This window comes from Apodemus sylvaticus, chromosome 11 (assembly GCF_947179515.1).
Source record: "Apodemus sylvaticus chromosome 11, mApoSyl1.1, whole genome shotgun sequence".
NCBI lineage: Eukaryota > Metazoa > Chordata > Mammalia > Rodentia > Muridae > Apodemus > Apodemus sylvaticus.
The window spans coordinates 81,649,622-81,661,800 of NC_067482.1; the positions used below are offsets into that span (position 1 = coordinate 81,649,622).

Below are 12,179 nucleotides of genomic sequence, written 5' to 3' on the forward strand. Positions count from 1 at the left end.
AGATTGACAGACGGCAAGCTAGTCATAGCGGGGCCCTTGTCAGGCAGATTTAATTAAACCTGGCTCCAGAGCACAGCTTGTGTGGTGTGGGGGTCCTGAGTGCCCCCCTCCCCAGTTGTCACCCTGGTGTTCTATGTTCGCAGGTCTGAGGCCTTTTATACCTGAGAAGGACAGTCAGCACTTTGAGAACTTCCTGGAGACTATTGGCGTGAAAGATGGCCGTGGCATCATCACTGACAGCTTTGGCAGGCATCGCCGTGCCCTGAGCACCACCTCCACATCCACCACCAATGGGAACAGGACCACAGGCAGCCCTGATGACCACTCGGCGCCCTCAGAGGGGGATGAATGGGACCGCATGATTTCGGACATCAGTAGTGACATTGAAGCGCTAGGCTGCAGCATGGACCAGGACTCAGCGTGAAGGAGCGGGGCAGCACACACTTGTCTCACACCGCCGGCCGGCCCAGGCCTTCCTGGGAGGAGCGCCCAGGCCTGAGTGCCAGCCCTTCCCAGCTTGGAGCTAGGGAGGGGCTGCCAACGAAGGTGGCTCCAGGCTAGGTCCTCTACTGTGAAGGAGTGGAGAGCTGCCACAGGACATGTGCCCAACCCTGGGCAGACACCTCTGTGCCTATTCCTCAGGGGCTCAGCAATGCCTGTAGCACATCCCCACTCGGGGAGGGCCAGGTGCGGCTGGCAGGGAGAGCAGTCCTGCTGGCCTGGCCGTCCGTGGACAGCTGATATTTGCACATGACTTTCCTCTTCTACTCCTCAGAGACCTTAAAAAGAAGTTTACTGCAATGTGAATAATTTAATCTCCAGTTGTCAAGCAGTTTTTTCTATTCCAATTGGTTGAAAGCCATGTTGTCACAAATGGGGAGGGGTCTGTTGTGGCCTGTCTCCTGGACCATGACTGCCCATTGCTTCCTAGGCTGGGTTAGAAGGGACCACTGGGGCTTCTGCTTGGCTCTGTGGACAAGGGACAGGAGCGGGCATTTTGGTATCTCTCACATGTCAGGGCTACCTTGACCTATGCATTCTGTGTATAGATTATCCCAAGGACAGCCCCACACTCTGTCCCTGTCCCTAGGCCTCCTTGCTGATCTGGAGTACAGTGTGTAAGGAGAGTGCAGCCTGCAGAGCGGGGACTCGGCTGCAGGAAGGCTAGCATGGGTCCCAAGGCCTTCACTCTGCCCCTGTCCGGCAGCTCTTCCCAGGCCTGTCAACTTCATTCTGGCCTCTACGCCCTAGACCCCATAAGCTCTTCAGTCACTGGAAGAGGAGGGGCGTGACCTGGGGTCAGGCTGCCCTAGAAAGCTAGGCCGAGGAGACTGGTCACACGCCTCTGCCGTCCATACTTGGGGAGGAGGCTCCGTGTCCTGGACAGAAGGCCTGGGATGGTTGTGCCAGAGCCCTTGGGGCTCTTTGGGCACCTCCGTTGTATCCAGCACAAGCCACAGTGTCCCTGGGGTGCTTTCCTCAGCAGTACCATGGCTTTAGGATAGTATTTGACAGAATTCCCCTGTCACCTGTCCTGGGTCTAGACATGGGAGCCTAGGCCAAGCCAAGGAAGTCGAGACACTATTGAGGTGGTCTCCCACTTCACATGCAGCTCATGTTCCCCTTGAAGTGAAGCTACTGCAGACAGGCTGATGTCCACCCTGTGCTCAGTTATGTCCTAGTGTTCTATATGCACACTAGCAGGGGCACCTGGGAGTAAAGGATTGGGGCAGCCACACTTCTGCAGCCAGAGCTACAGGAGGAGAGGGCGGGGTACATGGGCATGGTGGGTGCCAGAGAGAGGCGAAGGGACCCTGGGGATGACAAGGCCACAGGAGGGAGACACCAGAGGGCAGTGAGGTAACAGCAGAGATCAGTGATGGTGCCGAGCAATGAGGTGACCGAGGTAGCAAAGGATACCAGGTGCCAAGGGGACACTAGAGGGCAGTGACCAGACATCAAAGGCCGCGAGGAGACACCTGGGGTGAAGAGCCCATACCACAAAACTTAGGGGAGGGACTCCAGAGGGTGATCATGTGACACCAATTTATTGAGTTGTGGAGCTGAGGAGAGGCAGAAAGGCCCCAGCTTCCAGTCAGCAGCTACATTGTCAGTTCCTGCAGAAGAAGCGACATGTTAGCAGAGGGTCTTTTGTGAAGGACCTCCTAGGGACATCTGGGTTGAAAAAAGAGCCCATATTTGCTCACCATGATAGCATTGACAATGTCACTGTGGTTGTCCTTCAGGGCCCGTACAGCCTTTGCCCTGGACACATTGGCCTGGGCCATCACCAGCTCAATGTCCCGAGGTTCTAGCCCAGCCTCCTCTACCTAGAGGAAGGGAATAAGAAGGTGACTTAAGCTGCCGAGACCCCTTGACGCAGGGTGCTGCCCAGGCAGAGTAAACCCCACCCTAACCTCCACCCAGGCACTGCCAAAGTGTCCAGAGCCTCCGGGCCTCACCTCATCTTCCTCCTCTTGCTCCTCACACTCTGGCCTCACACGGGGCCCAGGTGCCAGCTCAGGGCCCAGGGCTGAGGACTCCGAGGGCACCTTGAACTTCTCTGCCGCAGCCTTGTGTGCTTGCTGGGACAGGTCCTCGATCTGCAGGGCAGATAGCCGTGAGCAGAGCTCGCTGACTCCCGCCCTCCCCCCAGACCACAGCGCGGTCATAGCCCCCACAGACCTTGGCCTCGCCGAAGACCACGTAGGTATCTGAGGCAGGGCTCTTGAAGACATCTGGCTTGGCGATGACAAACAGGATGTTCTTGGACTTCTGGATGGTGACCCTGGTGACTCCCTGAATCTGCCGTAAGCCCAGCTTCGACATTGCCTGAGGCGGAGAGCGGCAGATTCAGAGCCTTTCCCGATGGTTGCCCTTCCCCTTGTCAGGCAGGCCTCCCTCTGTAAGGGCCTCCTCAGGGTTCAGTGGGAGGGCTGGGTTACTAGATTTGACTCAAGCCTCCTCGTGGATAGCATTTCACAGGCTGCCAGGTCTGAGGGGCGTTAGTTAATAAGGACGCCTCCCTTTCTGTGTCCTCTCCCAGGACTCTCGGGGTCTCAGCTGACCTTTCGAGCCTTCTTCTCACTGCGACTTTGCTTGGCTTTGGCAATGGTCTCCTCAGTGCTGCCTGCTGGGCCCTGTAGGGAGGCAAAGGCTCAGCGTCTGTAGGAGCTGGGCAGGTGCTCACCCAGAGACCCACACCCGTCTGGGGCCAGCACCTGTGCGGGGCACTGCGATCTCTGAGGTGACAGCTCCTCATCCAGCTCACCGGACGACTCCCCGTGGCTATCCGAATGCTGGCCAGAGCCTGGGGCCCTCTGCGAGTCTGGGGAAGGGGGATGGTATGAAGGCCTCTTACCCGCGCCGAGGGTCCACCAGTCCCATCCTCTAGTGCCTCCCTGGGAAGAGTCCGGCTGGCCCAGGCACTGACCCCACCCCCACCATCCCCTTACCTTCCTCCAGGCCATCCTCATCCTCTTCTTCATGAGCTGAGAACCCTCGAGGGCCCGATGGGTTCTGGGTCCCAGAGGGAGGAGGCACTTGGCAGGGGCTTGAGATGATGCAAGCCAGGTCTTTGGCATCTGTGGGGGTCACCTTGGCGTTGAGGGTGGAGTGAGGGGAGAGGCTGACGCGCTGCCGGGCTCCCAGAGGCTTTGTGGATCCTGAGGTGATAATGGTGGCAGCTCCCTGGGCTCCTGCCCGAGGCAGCAGACCATGAGAGGCTGGGGGCTTCTCTTCCGCAGAGGTTTTCTGGGGATTGGGGCACGGGCAGGGGTCTGGGGGCCCTGGGGATGATTGGGATGCCCTGTCGAGGGCACTGGGAGCAGAAGGATCAGGGTCAGGGTCAGGGTCCAGAAACCTATTCTGAGGTGTGGTGAGTGGGTCGCCAGCAGAGTTTTCTGGGGAAAGATTAAAGGTACCAGGGGTCCCCTTGGGCTCTTCTCCAGTGCCCAGGCCCAGCATAGGCTCCAGGTGCGGGAAGGCTGGTTCACACCCGGCAGTCTCTTCAGAGGACACCCTGCTTGGTGTGCATGTGGCTCTTGCTGGGGACCCTGGGCAGGAACCTAGCCTGGCTTGTACAGATGGAGCCGCAGGAAGCCTGGGGCCTGAGGTGTGCTTGCTGCCCAGGCTCTTCCCCTGTCCGGCTGGGTTCATCAGCTGTGGCTGGCTGACCCCAGAGTGCGCAGCACAGTGTGCCTTGGAAGGCTCCGTGGTACCTTGGGCTGCGGCTGACTTGGGCCCGTTCCCCTGCCCTGGTGGTTTGGGGCCTCTACCACGCTTGTTCTTGGCCCTCAAGGCCTCTCTTTGAGGTGAGTGGGTCTTGATCCCATCGTGGGCTTCAAGACGTGCTTCTTGTTTGGCTGCAGATATGTTTTCAGCTACGTTCTCCCTCATGCACGATGTGGGCTCAGAGGTCTTTGTGCTCAACGTGGGACCTGATTCTTCTCCTGGAGTCCCGAAGTTGTCGCTCTTTACAGCTGGCTCTGAGCCATTCTGTTGGGCTTGCTTTGAAGCAGGGCATGCTGGGTGTGGAGGAGGCTCCGCATCCTGCTCCTTAGGCACTGGCCTTGGTCCTAAGGCCACACCTAGTTCCTGATGGGCCTCAGAGACAGAAGGCGTGGTCTCTGGGGTGTAGCCTGCTTCTCTCTGCAGGGCCTGAGAGGTGTCTTGAGCTATCATCAGCTCTGGATCCAAGGTGGAATCTGTACCTTGGAGGGGTGGAGGTGTCACCACAGGGGTGTCCTGGGTTGCTGTGGCAATCCCTTCATCCTGCTGGGACTCCGATGTGCCTGCAACCTCAGATTCTAAGTCTGAGGTTGAATCTAAGCCTGGCAGCGGTGAAGGTAATGCTATTGGGGCCACCTGGGGTATGGAGGTGTCCTCTTCAGCCTGCTGTGGTCCCAGTGTGGCAGCAACCTCAGCTTCTTGGTCTAAAGTGGGATCTGAGCTTTGCAGGACTAGAGCTGATGCTGTAGGAGACCCCTGGGGTACTGTGACAACCCCTTCATCCTGCTGGGACCTCACTGTGACCACAACCTCAGCTTCTGGCTCTGAGGTGGGGTCTGACCCTTGCAGGGCTGAGGATGATACCACAGGGGAATCCTGGAGTCCTGGGATACCTTCCTTAGCATGTTGAAACTCAAATATAGCCTTGGCCGTAGCCTCTGGACCTGAGGTGGGATCTGTATTTTGTAGGGGTGGAGGTGATACCACAGGGACATCCTGGAGTACTGTGACACACCCCTCATCCTGCTGGGGCTCTAGTGCAACTACAGCCACAAACTCTGGACCTGAGGAGGGATCTGGACTTTGCAGGGGTGGGAGTAGTGTCATAAGGGGATCCTGTGGTATTGTGACACCTCCCTCAGCCTTCCAGGGCCCCACTGAAGCCACAACCACAGACTCCAGTGTAGAGGAAAGGCCCTGGCCTGCTTCCTTCAAGTTCTCAAGAAGGACTGGACACAAGGCGGAGCTTGCTTCTTCCTGCAGATCTGGTATTGCCTCTGCACTGAGGGGCTTACAGCCTAAGGTCGTGCTTCCCCCCTTCTGGCAGGGCTCAGGAAGAGCCTTGGATGCTTGTTCAGCAACCAAGTCAACTTTGTTCCCTGCCCTAGGGGTCCCTGTGGTAGCTTCCTCCAACTGGGGGCCTGGAGCTACTTGCTGATCCAGAGGTGTCCTGGAAGCTTCAGACTCTATGCCTAAAGTTAGGATCTCTTCTGCTATTTCTGCAACGGATTCCTGGCTATTGGTAAGACAGATCTCTTGCTCTGAGGTCTGAGGTGTGCACTCTACCCCTGGCCATGAGGCCCTGCTTCTGCAACCCTGCCCTGTACTTGTAGCACTGGGCTGAGCATGGGGCTCCCCGCTGTACAGCCTGTCGTCATCTGCCCCTGCATAGGAAGCTGAGTCTGAGTCAGAGGAGGCTGCCGAGGTATCATCCCGGAAGGCGAAGGCCTCATCCATGCCCTCAATGATGGACAGGTCGGACAGTGACTGCAGGAAGGAGGCAGATGTGCTGTCGTCCTCACCCTCTCCATCTGGGGCGGCGGCATCAGCAGCATCAGCAGTACCACCTACCTCCTCTTCATCTTCCTCCTCCTCTTGGGGCAATGGTGTCACCTCCACAGCCTCCACCTGGAAGATGAGGCTACCCCGGAAGGGTAGTAGGGTGGCAGGGATCATGGGGTCGTTAGCCAGGTAGTTCGGGTCAAAGAAATGGCCCTCTTGGCTCCAGGAAGAGCTGCTGTCTGCAGAGAGGCTGGACTCAGAGGATGGGGGCTCTGGAGGGTCTGCGGGGTGTGGCTCTAGTTCATCTACCACTGACCCTGATGGGGACAGGCCCCAGTCGGAGGGCAAGTCCAACTCTTCAGCTGCAGCTGGAAGGCTGAGGGAACAGGAAGGCGATGAGGCCCAGCTGTCCCCATCTGCTGTGATGTAGGAGCCGGAGGGTGAGGCTGGCGTTGAATCCAGCAGCTCACCCAGCAGCTCGGCCTCCAGATCCCAGGCGTCCCTGTGGGGCCCACGGTCAGGAAGCAGGGCATAGGTGGTCTCGGTTGGAGTAGAGGGCGGTGTGAAGTAAGACTCGAGATCAGGGGTAGGGGAAGGCACAGGAGGATCACCCTGAGAACACAGCTCCGGAGGGGGGTGCAGGGCAATGTGCCCACCCTCCTGGTCCCTGAGCACTGGCCAGGCTGCCCTGGGGGAAGGAGTGACCTGACATGTCTCCTCACCCATCACGATGCGGGGCTCCAGGGTGGTGGGGAGAGGGACTTCGGCAGGCACAGGCCGGAGAGGCAGGTCCTCAGGGAGGACCACTAGGCTTGGGCTGCCCTCTGCTGGGTCCACCCAGGCTGAGGCAGCCCCACTGGGCCCTGCATCCCAGCTGGCCCCCTCGGGCGGGGGCCGGGCACCTGGCTTGCTGGACAGGAATGTGAGGGCCAGAGGACTAGGCCCCGGGGTCAGGCTATGGGGCTCTAGTTGGTCCTCTTTCAGGATGGTTGCAATAGCTGCATCACATGAACGATCTGTGGAGACAGAAAAGGACATGAGATGCCCTCTGGACACATCTGAGGGCCAGGTCAGGTGAGGCGCTGAGCACGCAGACGGGCGGGTTTCCATGGATACAATTCCAGAGGAGGGCTGCTCAGGGAGGTTAGTGGAGAAGACAGTGGCCTGTAGGCAAAGTGTATTTGAGGAAGAATTTCCAGGTGTTTCAGCAGGTCAGGCAGCTGCTGACAGAGGCTTTGTAAGAAGGAGAGCGTGAGTGCTGTTGTATATTAGAAACTGAGGCCTTTTTTGGCGGGCGGGGGGGGGGGGGGCACTTCAGCAAAGGCACAACTAGCAATTATCTGTTCAGAATCCAGCTTCCTGGTTCAGCTTGGTTCAGCTGGGCTTGGCAGGGACAGAGCGGCATGGGAGCCCACTGGACAGCGCCAGTTCCTTCCTGTGACAAGGGCAGGGGTCCTGCACACTACAGCTCTGGAACACTCCAGGTCTACTGTAAGCAGGACCTTTTGCCCCTAGCCCATGTCTCTCCTCCCTTGTGCCTCTACTTGAGGCCAACCTTGGGTTCCTCAGAGCTCTCAGCATAACCCTGCACAGAGCTAAATTTCTGGAGAATAGAGACAGACATGCACCACAGAGTTGCAGCAACCCGCTCAAAAGGGCTGTGGTGGGAAGTGATGCCCATGGGAACAGGAACAGCTGAGGGAAGGCTGTCCATGTCTTCTCCATGGAGGCGGCCGCTCATGGTCACAGGTCTTCTACCATGCTGGGAGCTCCTGGCCTGCCCTGGGGTCCTTCTCTAGGTCTCAGGCACCCTCTGGGTCAGGTACCGGTGCTCACAAAAGCTGACACTCTTTCTGGAGTGTCAGATGTGCTCCACCACATACATGCTCAGGCCGTGGAGCACTGTGGGTCAGAAAGTACTTAGGGACTTAGGAAGGTAGCAAGAAAGCTCCCCAGATGGCCGCACCCCACACTCCCTCCTATCCTCCTGGCTAATGCTGCCTTGCCTCTTGCTGAGCTACACGTCCCCTACTCAGGTCACTCTGCACATCCACTCAAGTCTCCTGGCTTTTAGCTCAACCATGTAAGCGTTTCTCTGAGTGCCCATTCTTAAAGACTCTGTGACAGCCCCTCCCTCACCTGGACCATGGCCAGACACACATCTCTTTGAAGTATCCACTTAAAGCCTTCCCGTGTCCCCAGAGCTCAGTTCTCGTCCTCTGTGAGGGGGGAGGGGCAGCGCCTAGGGGCCGCCGCTCCAGCAGGCACACAGCCAACGCTGCTGCTGGCTTTACCATGCTCGCTGGTGACAGGGCAACATTGCCTGCACCGTGCGGCTTTGTCTTTCTCAGCTGCTGAGCAGTTCTCAGCCAGGATGAGAGGGAAGCTGAGGGGAGACAGCTTACCTCCCTGATATCTGCTCTCAGGAAGGTCTGAGCACTGGGCTCTTTGACATCAGCTGGACTCATTGACCCGAAGCTGGGCTATTAGGGCAATCAGGGTTCCTGACAGACAGGGAAAGGGCTTCCTTCAGGTTCTTTGAGGGACATGGCACTGGACGTGGGTGTGGCTAGTAGCCCTCACTGGGTGTTCCCAAGTCAGGCTCTTGGCATCTCTACTTCCTAGTGTGGCCCCAGGGCAGTAGGGCAGAATTGGGCCAAGGTTAAAATGGAAGGGAAATAAAAAGCCAAGGTGTGTGTGTGTGTGTGTGTGTGTGTGTGTGTGTGAGATTCAAGGTCACCAAGCAAACCAGCTTATGACTGTGTCTGAGGAGTCCCAGCCTGGATTGCTTGTCCCCCAGCAAGAGTAGGGTGGGAACTGTTAGCCCTCAATCAGGACCCTGGCACAGCACTGGGTACCATCCCCGTTCTTGTCCATCCTGTCCCTAGATAACTTCTTGCACCCAGCAAGGTGCCCTTGGCTTTGCCCAAGTTACACACAGCCCATCTCCAGCAGGGACCATTCAAACTTAGAGTATCCTCAGGCCTGCAAGTGGACTGACCTCTACCAACATTTAATGCCTCTTCTTCTCCAAGAGCTGCATAGTAAGACCACTGCTGGCTGGGAAAGCTGTTCAGGGCCCCACCTCTTGGACCTAGCTCTGCCTGTGTCCTCTGGCTGGGCTCCCAGGTTCCATCGGTCCTACAACTCCCTTCTAAGTCTAGCCACTTGCTCCCCTGGGCACCCAAGGTACCTCTAAGGACCCTCTGGTGGTCACAGGATGAGTCTGCAAGGACCCTCTGGGCCTCCCACTTCCAAACCTGCCACCCCACGCTCGGTTCTGGGGCTCAGCTCTCTGTGGACAATGGAACGCAATGTGGCACAGAGACACAAGTATATGGGACTTGGTCCAAAGAGTTCGGTCCCCCTCAGCCCAGAGTGAAAGGCCGAGACGCTGCCCTTCAGCGCTTCAAGGCTGGGAGGGTGCTGTCTGTGGCCTCCAGGCTTCATGAAATCCTGGGGCTAGGGGATGGGGAAAGACGCAGGTGGAGGGAAGAACTGGTCTGGAAAGACGGGAGGGGACTGTGAGAAGGCAGAGGGATGGAGGAGAGAGAAAGCCAGAGAAAGGTACTGAGCCAGAAAGAGAAGCCGGCGCGGTCTCGGTCTCACCTGTGCGGGATCCAGGCCCTCCTGCCTCAGGCAGCGGCAGCTCAGCGCCCGCAGCCTCCCCGGGCATGGCCTGGACGTGTGCCTGCCGATAGCCCTGGCTCTCTGTCCCTCTGTCCGTCAATGCGCTGGGAGTAGCCAGCACGGCCACCGCCCCTCTGCTGGGGGAGGGGGGCGCGTAAATGACGTCAGCGCTGCCCCGCCCGCCTATCAAGCCGAGTGAGCGTGCGCCAGCGCGCGGAGCACTGCGGAGCGCCAGAGGGAGGGCGCTCGTTCCCTTCGCTCATCCCTTCGCCTCTCTCCCACTGCTGAGTCTAGGGCCAGAAGGCTGCGCCCTGCCCTGCCTTTCCCGCAGCATCCAAGGACCCGCTAGGAGGCCAGACTCCTCCCAAGGTGACATCGTCTCTTAACTGGAAAGAGGCAAAAGGTGTCTCCAGAACCAGGGGTGCGGGTTAATATGGGACAATAGCTATATATTCCGCAGAAGGGGAAGGGCCACTTTAATAAGTGATGGCCCAACCTATCGCTCAATGACTGGACAGAGGACACAGGGAACCCAGGGAAGGATCCTAAGCCCCTAAGCCCCAAGATGAGCTGAAACAGCAGCTTGGGATTGGCTGGTCCTGGCAGGCAGTCTCCATAGCAACTACCTCCTGTCTCTGTGGCAACGGGAGATGGAACTGAGTGCGCCGCCGGGGGAAGTGGCTCCAGCTCTTGGGCTGAGCCGGATCTTTGACTTCTAGCTCTGACTTCTAGCGGTCTGCTTTGTTTCCTTCACCCTTCAGTTCTTTAGGTCAGGGAAGAAATGTACCCTACTCTCTTTCCGCCAGCCCTGTGCCACATCTCCAGAGATGATGCTTACCATTTCCTTTCCTGAAATGGACTATGCTTCCATCCCGACTGTTGCAATGCTCAGTGCGTCCCCGGGCCTCCACTCTCAGTGCCAGGCACCAGATGAATGAATGACACATTGTCATCTGTGAGCTGGAGCCAGGGAAATTAGTAGCTATTGACGCAAGCAAGGAGGGAGTGTCCAATGTATAGGATCTTCTGGGTCCACAGGAAGCCAGGTGCTGTTCCCTACTCCCCTGTACCTGACTTGAGGTGCACACCAATGTCCCCCGGCACCATTATCCTCCACCAAATCCAAACCTAAGACCAGCATCTCCTGCAAAACTGCCCCACGCCTCTCTGTTGCTGACAAACCACCCAGTTCTCCTGATATTTGACTTTATATTCCACTTAAAGACTCTTACTTCACCTCCAAGGACCTAAGTTGTTTCCTCCTGTGACCCCCCCCCCCACACCTTTTGAAGTTTTTTTTTTTTTTTTTCTGTGTAGTTCTGGTGCTCAAACTGTAGACAGGCTGGCCTCGAACTCACAGAGATCATCTGCATGCTCTAGAGTGCTGGGGCCAAAGGTGTGCACCACCACCCAGCCCCTAGTTGCTTTTGTTCCTGGTGTTTATCACAGCAACAGAAAGCAAACTAATCCAACAACTGGCACCAGAAACTGGGTGTGTGGCTGTGGTGGTGTGATCGCGTTGTTCTGTGGGAAGATCGTGGAAGCATCTGGAGCTTTGGGTTAGAAAAGACCATTGGCTACTGAGAGCTTAATGAGCTGTGGTAGGGTTTGAAGACAAAAATGTTGAGAGAGGTGCAAAGGATGGAGACCTGGCTTGTTAAAGCAAAGACTCTACTGGGGGCATCTGTGTAATATTTTGAATTAAGAATCTGTGGTTTCGCCAGGCGGTGGTGGCACACGCCTTTAATCCCAGCACTTGGGAGGCAGAGGCAGGCAAATTTCTGAGTTCGAGGCCAGCCTGGACTACAGAGTTCCAGGACAGCCAGGGCTACACAGAGAAACCCTGTCTCGAAAAAAACCCCAAAACAAACAAACAAACAAACAAGAATTCTGTGATTTCTGGTTAGCTGGGGCTTAAGAGTCAGCTATGATTTTAACAAGAGACCAGAACCACTGAAGTGAACCTTTGCTTTACTGAGACAATTGACAATGGTTAGCTGGGCCTGGAAAAAAGCTGAGCTGTGATTAATAGAGACTAGCATCACTGAGGCAAAATCTTCTGAGAAAGTATTTTCTCAGGGTCAGCACACAGAACTTGTGACCCAGCAGGACCAAAGCTTAATTTCAGGCTGGTTGTAGAGCTTTATTGTGTAAGAGTATCCCAGATGGTTTTGCAATTACTTTACTAGTACTGAAGACATGAATGGTTATGGAGAGCAGCTGAGAACAGTGTATCGGAGACCCCAGGTCTGTGGGACCACTAATAACAGCTGTGGGTGGGGTCTGGAGACAACCTCCATGGACAGAGCTTGGAAGACTCCACGGGCCTGTTGGGAGCCCAGATCGCCATTGAACTATATTGAACTGCTGGGGCTTGCCTTGGCAACGGGGTCCTGGTTCTTCCCTCCTGGAATACAAGTGCATTACTTATTTTGCATTTTACAAAAGTCCACAGTTGAGAGACTGGATTTTTAAGACTTTTCTTTTTCTTAAAGATTTATTTATGAGTACACTATCACTGTCTTCATCAGACACAC

The 12,179-nt window shown here is 56.7% G+C and overlaps 2 protein-coding genes across 4 annotated transcripts in view; one reads left to right on the forward strand and one right to left on the reverse strand.

Moving 5' to 3' along the window:
- Positions 1 to 815, forward strand: part of Ccm2 (CCM2 scaffold protein) — a 45,817-nt gene extending 45,002 nt beyond the window's left edge. For all 3 annotated transcript variants that reach the window (XM_052197994.1, XM_052197996.1, XM_052197995.1), the window contains one exon: positions 144 to 815. In XM_052197994.1, the coding sequence (XP_052053954.1) occupies positions 144 to 424 (281 nt within the window). In that variant the 3' untranslated portion in view covers positions 425 to 815. The remainder of the gene's footprint in view (positions 1 to 143) is intronic.
- A 1,201-nt stretch (positions 816 to 2,016) lies between these two features.
- On the reverse strand, positions 2,017 to 9,766 carry Nacad (NAC alpha domain containing). Its single transcript, XM_052197991.1, has 8 exons — positions 9,622 to 9,766; positions 3,456 to 7,028; positions 3,222 to 3,328; positions 3,069 to 3,140; positions 2,686 to 2,832; positions 2,463 to 2,603; positions 2,208 to 2,330; positions 2,017 to 2,117 (listed from the first exon to the last, which is right to left on the reverse strand). Exons 1-8 carry the CDS (start codon positions 9,686 to 9,688, stop codon positions 2,103 to 2,105), a joined length of 4,245 nt encoding a protein of 1,414 aa, XP_052053951.1. The 5' UTR covers positions 9,689 to 9,766; the 3' UTR covers positions 2,017 to 2,102.
- Between the last annotated feature and the right edge of the window lie 2,413 nt (positions 9,767 to 12,179).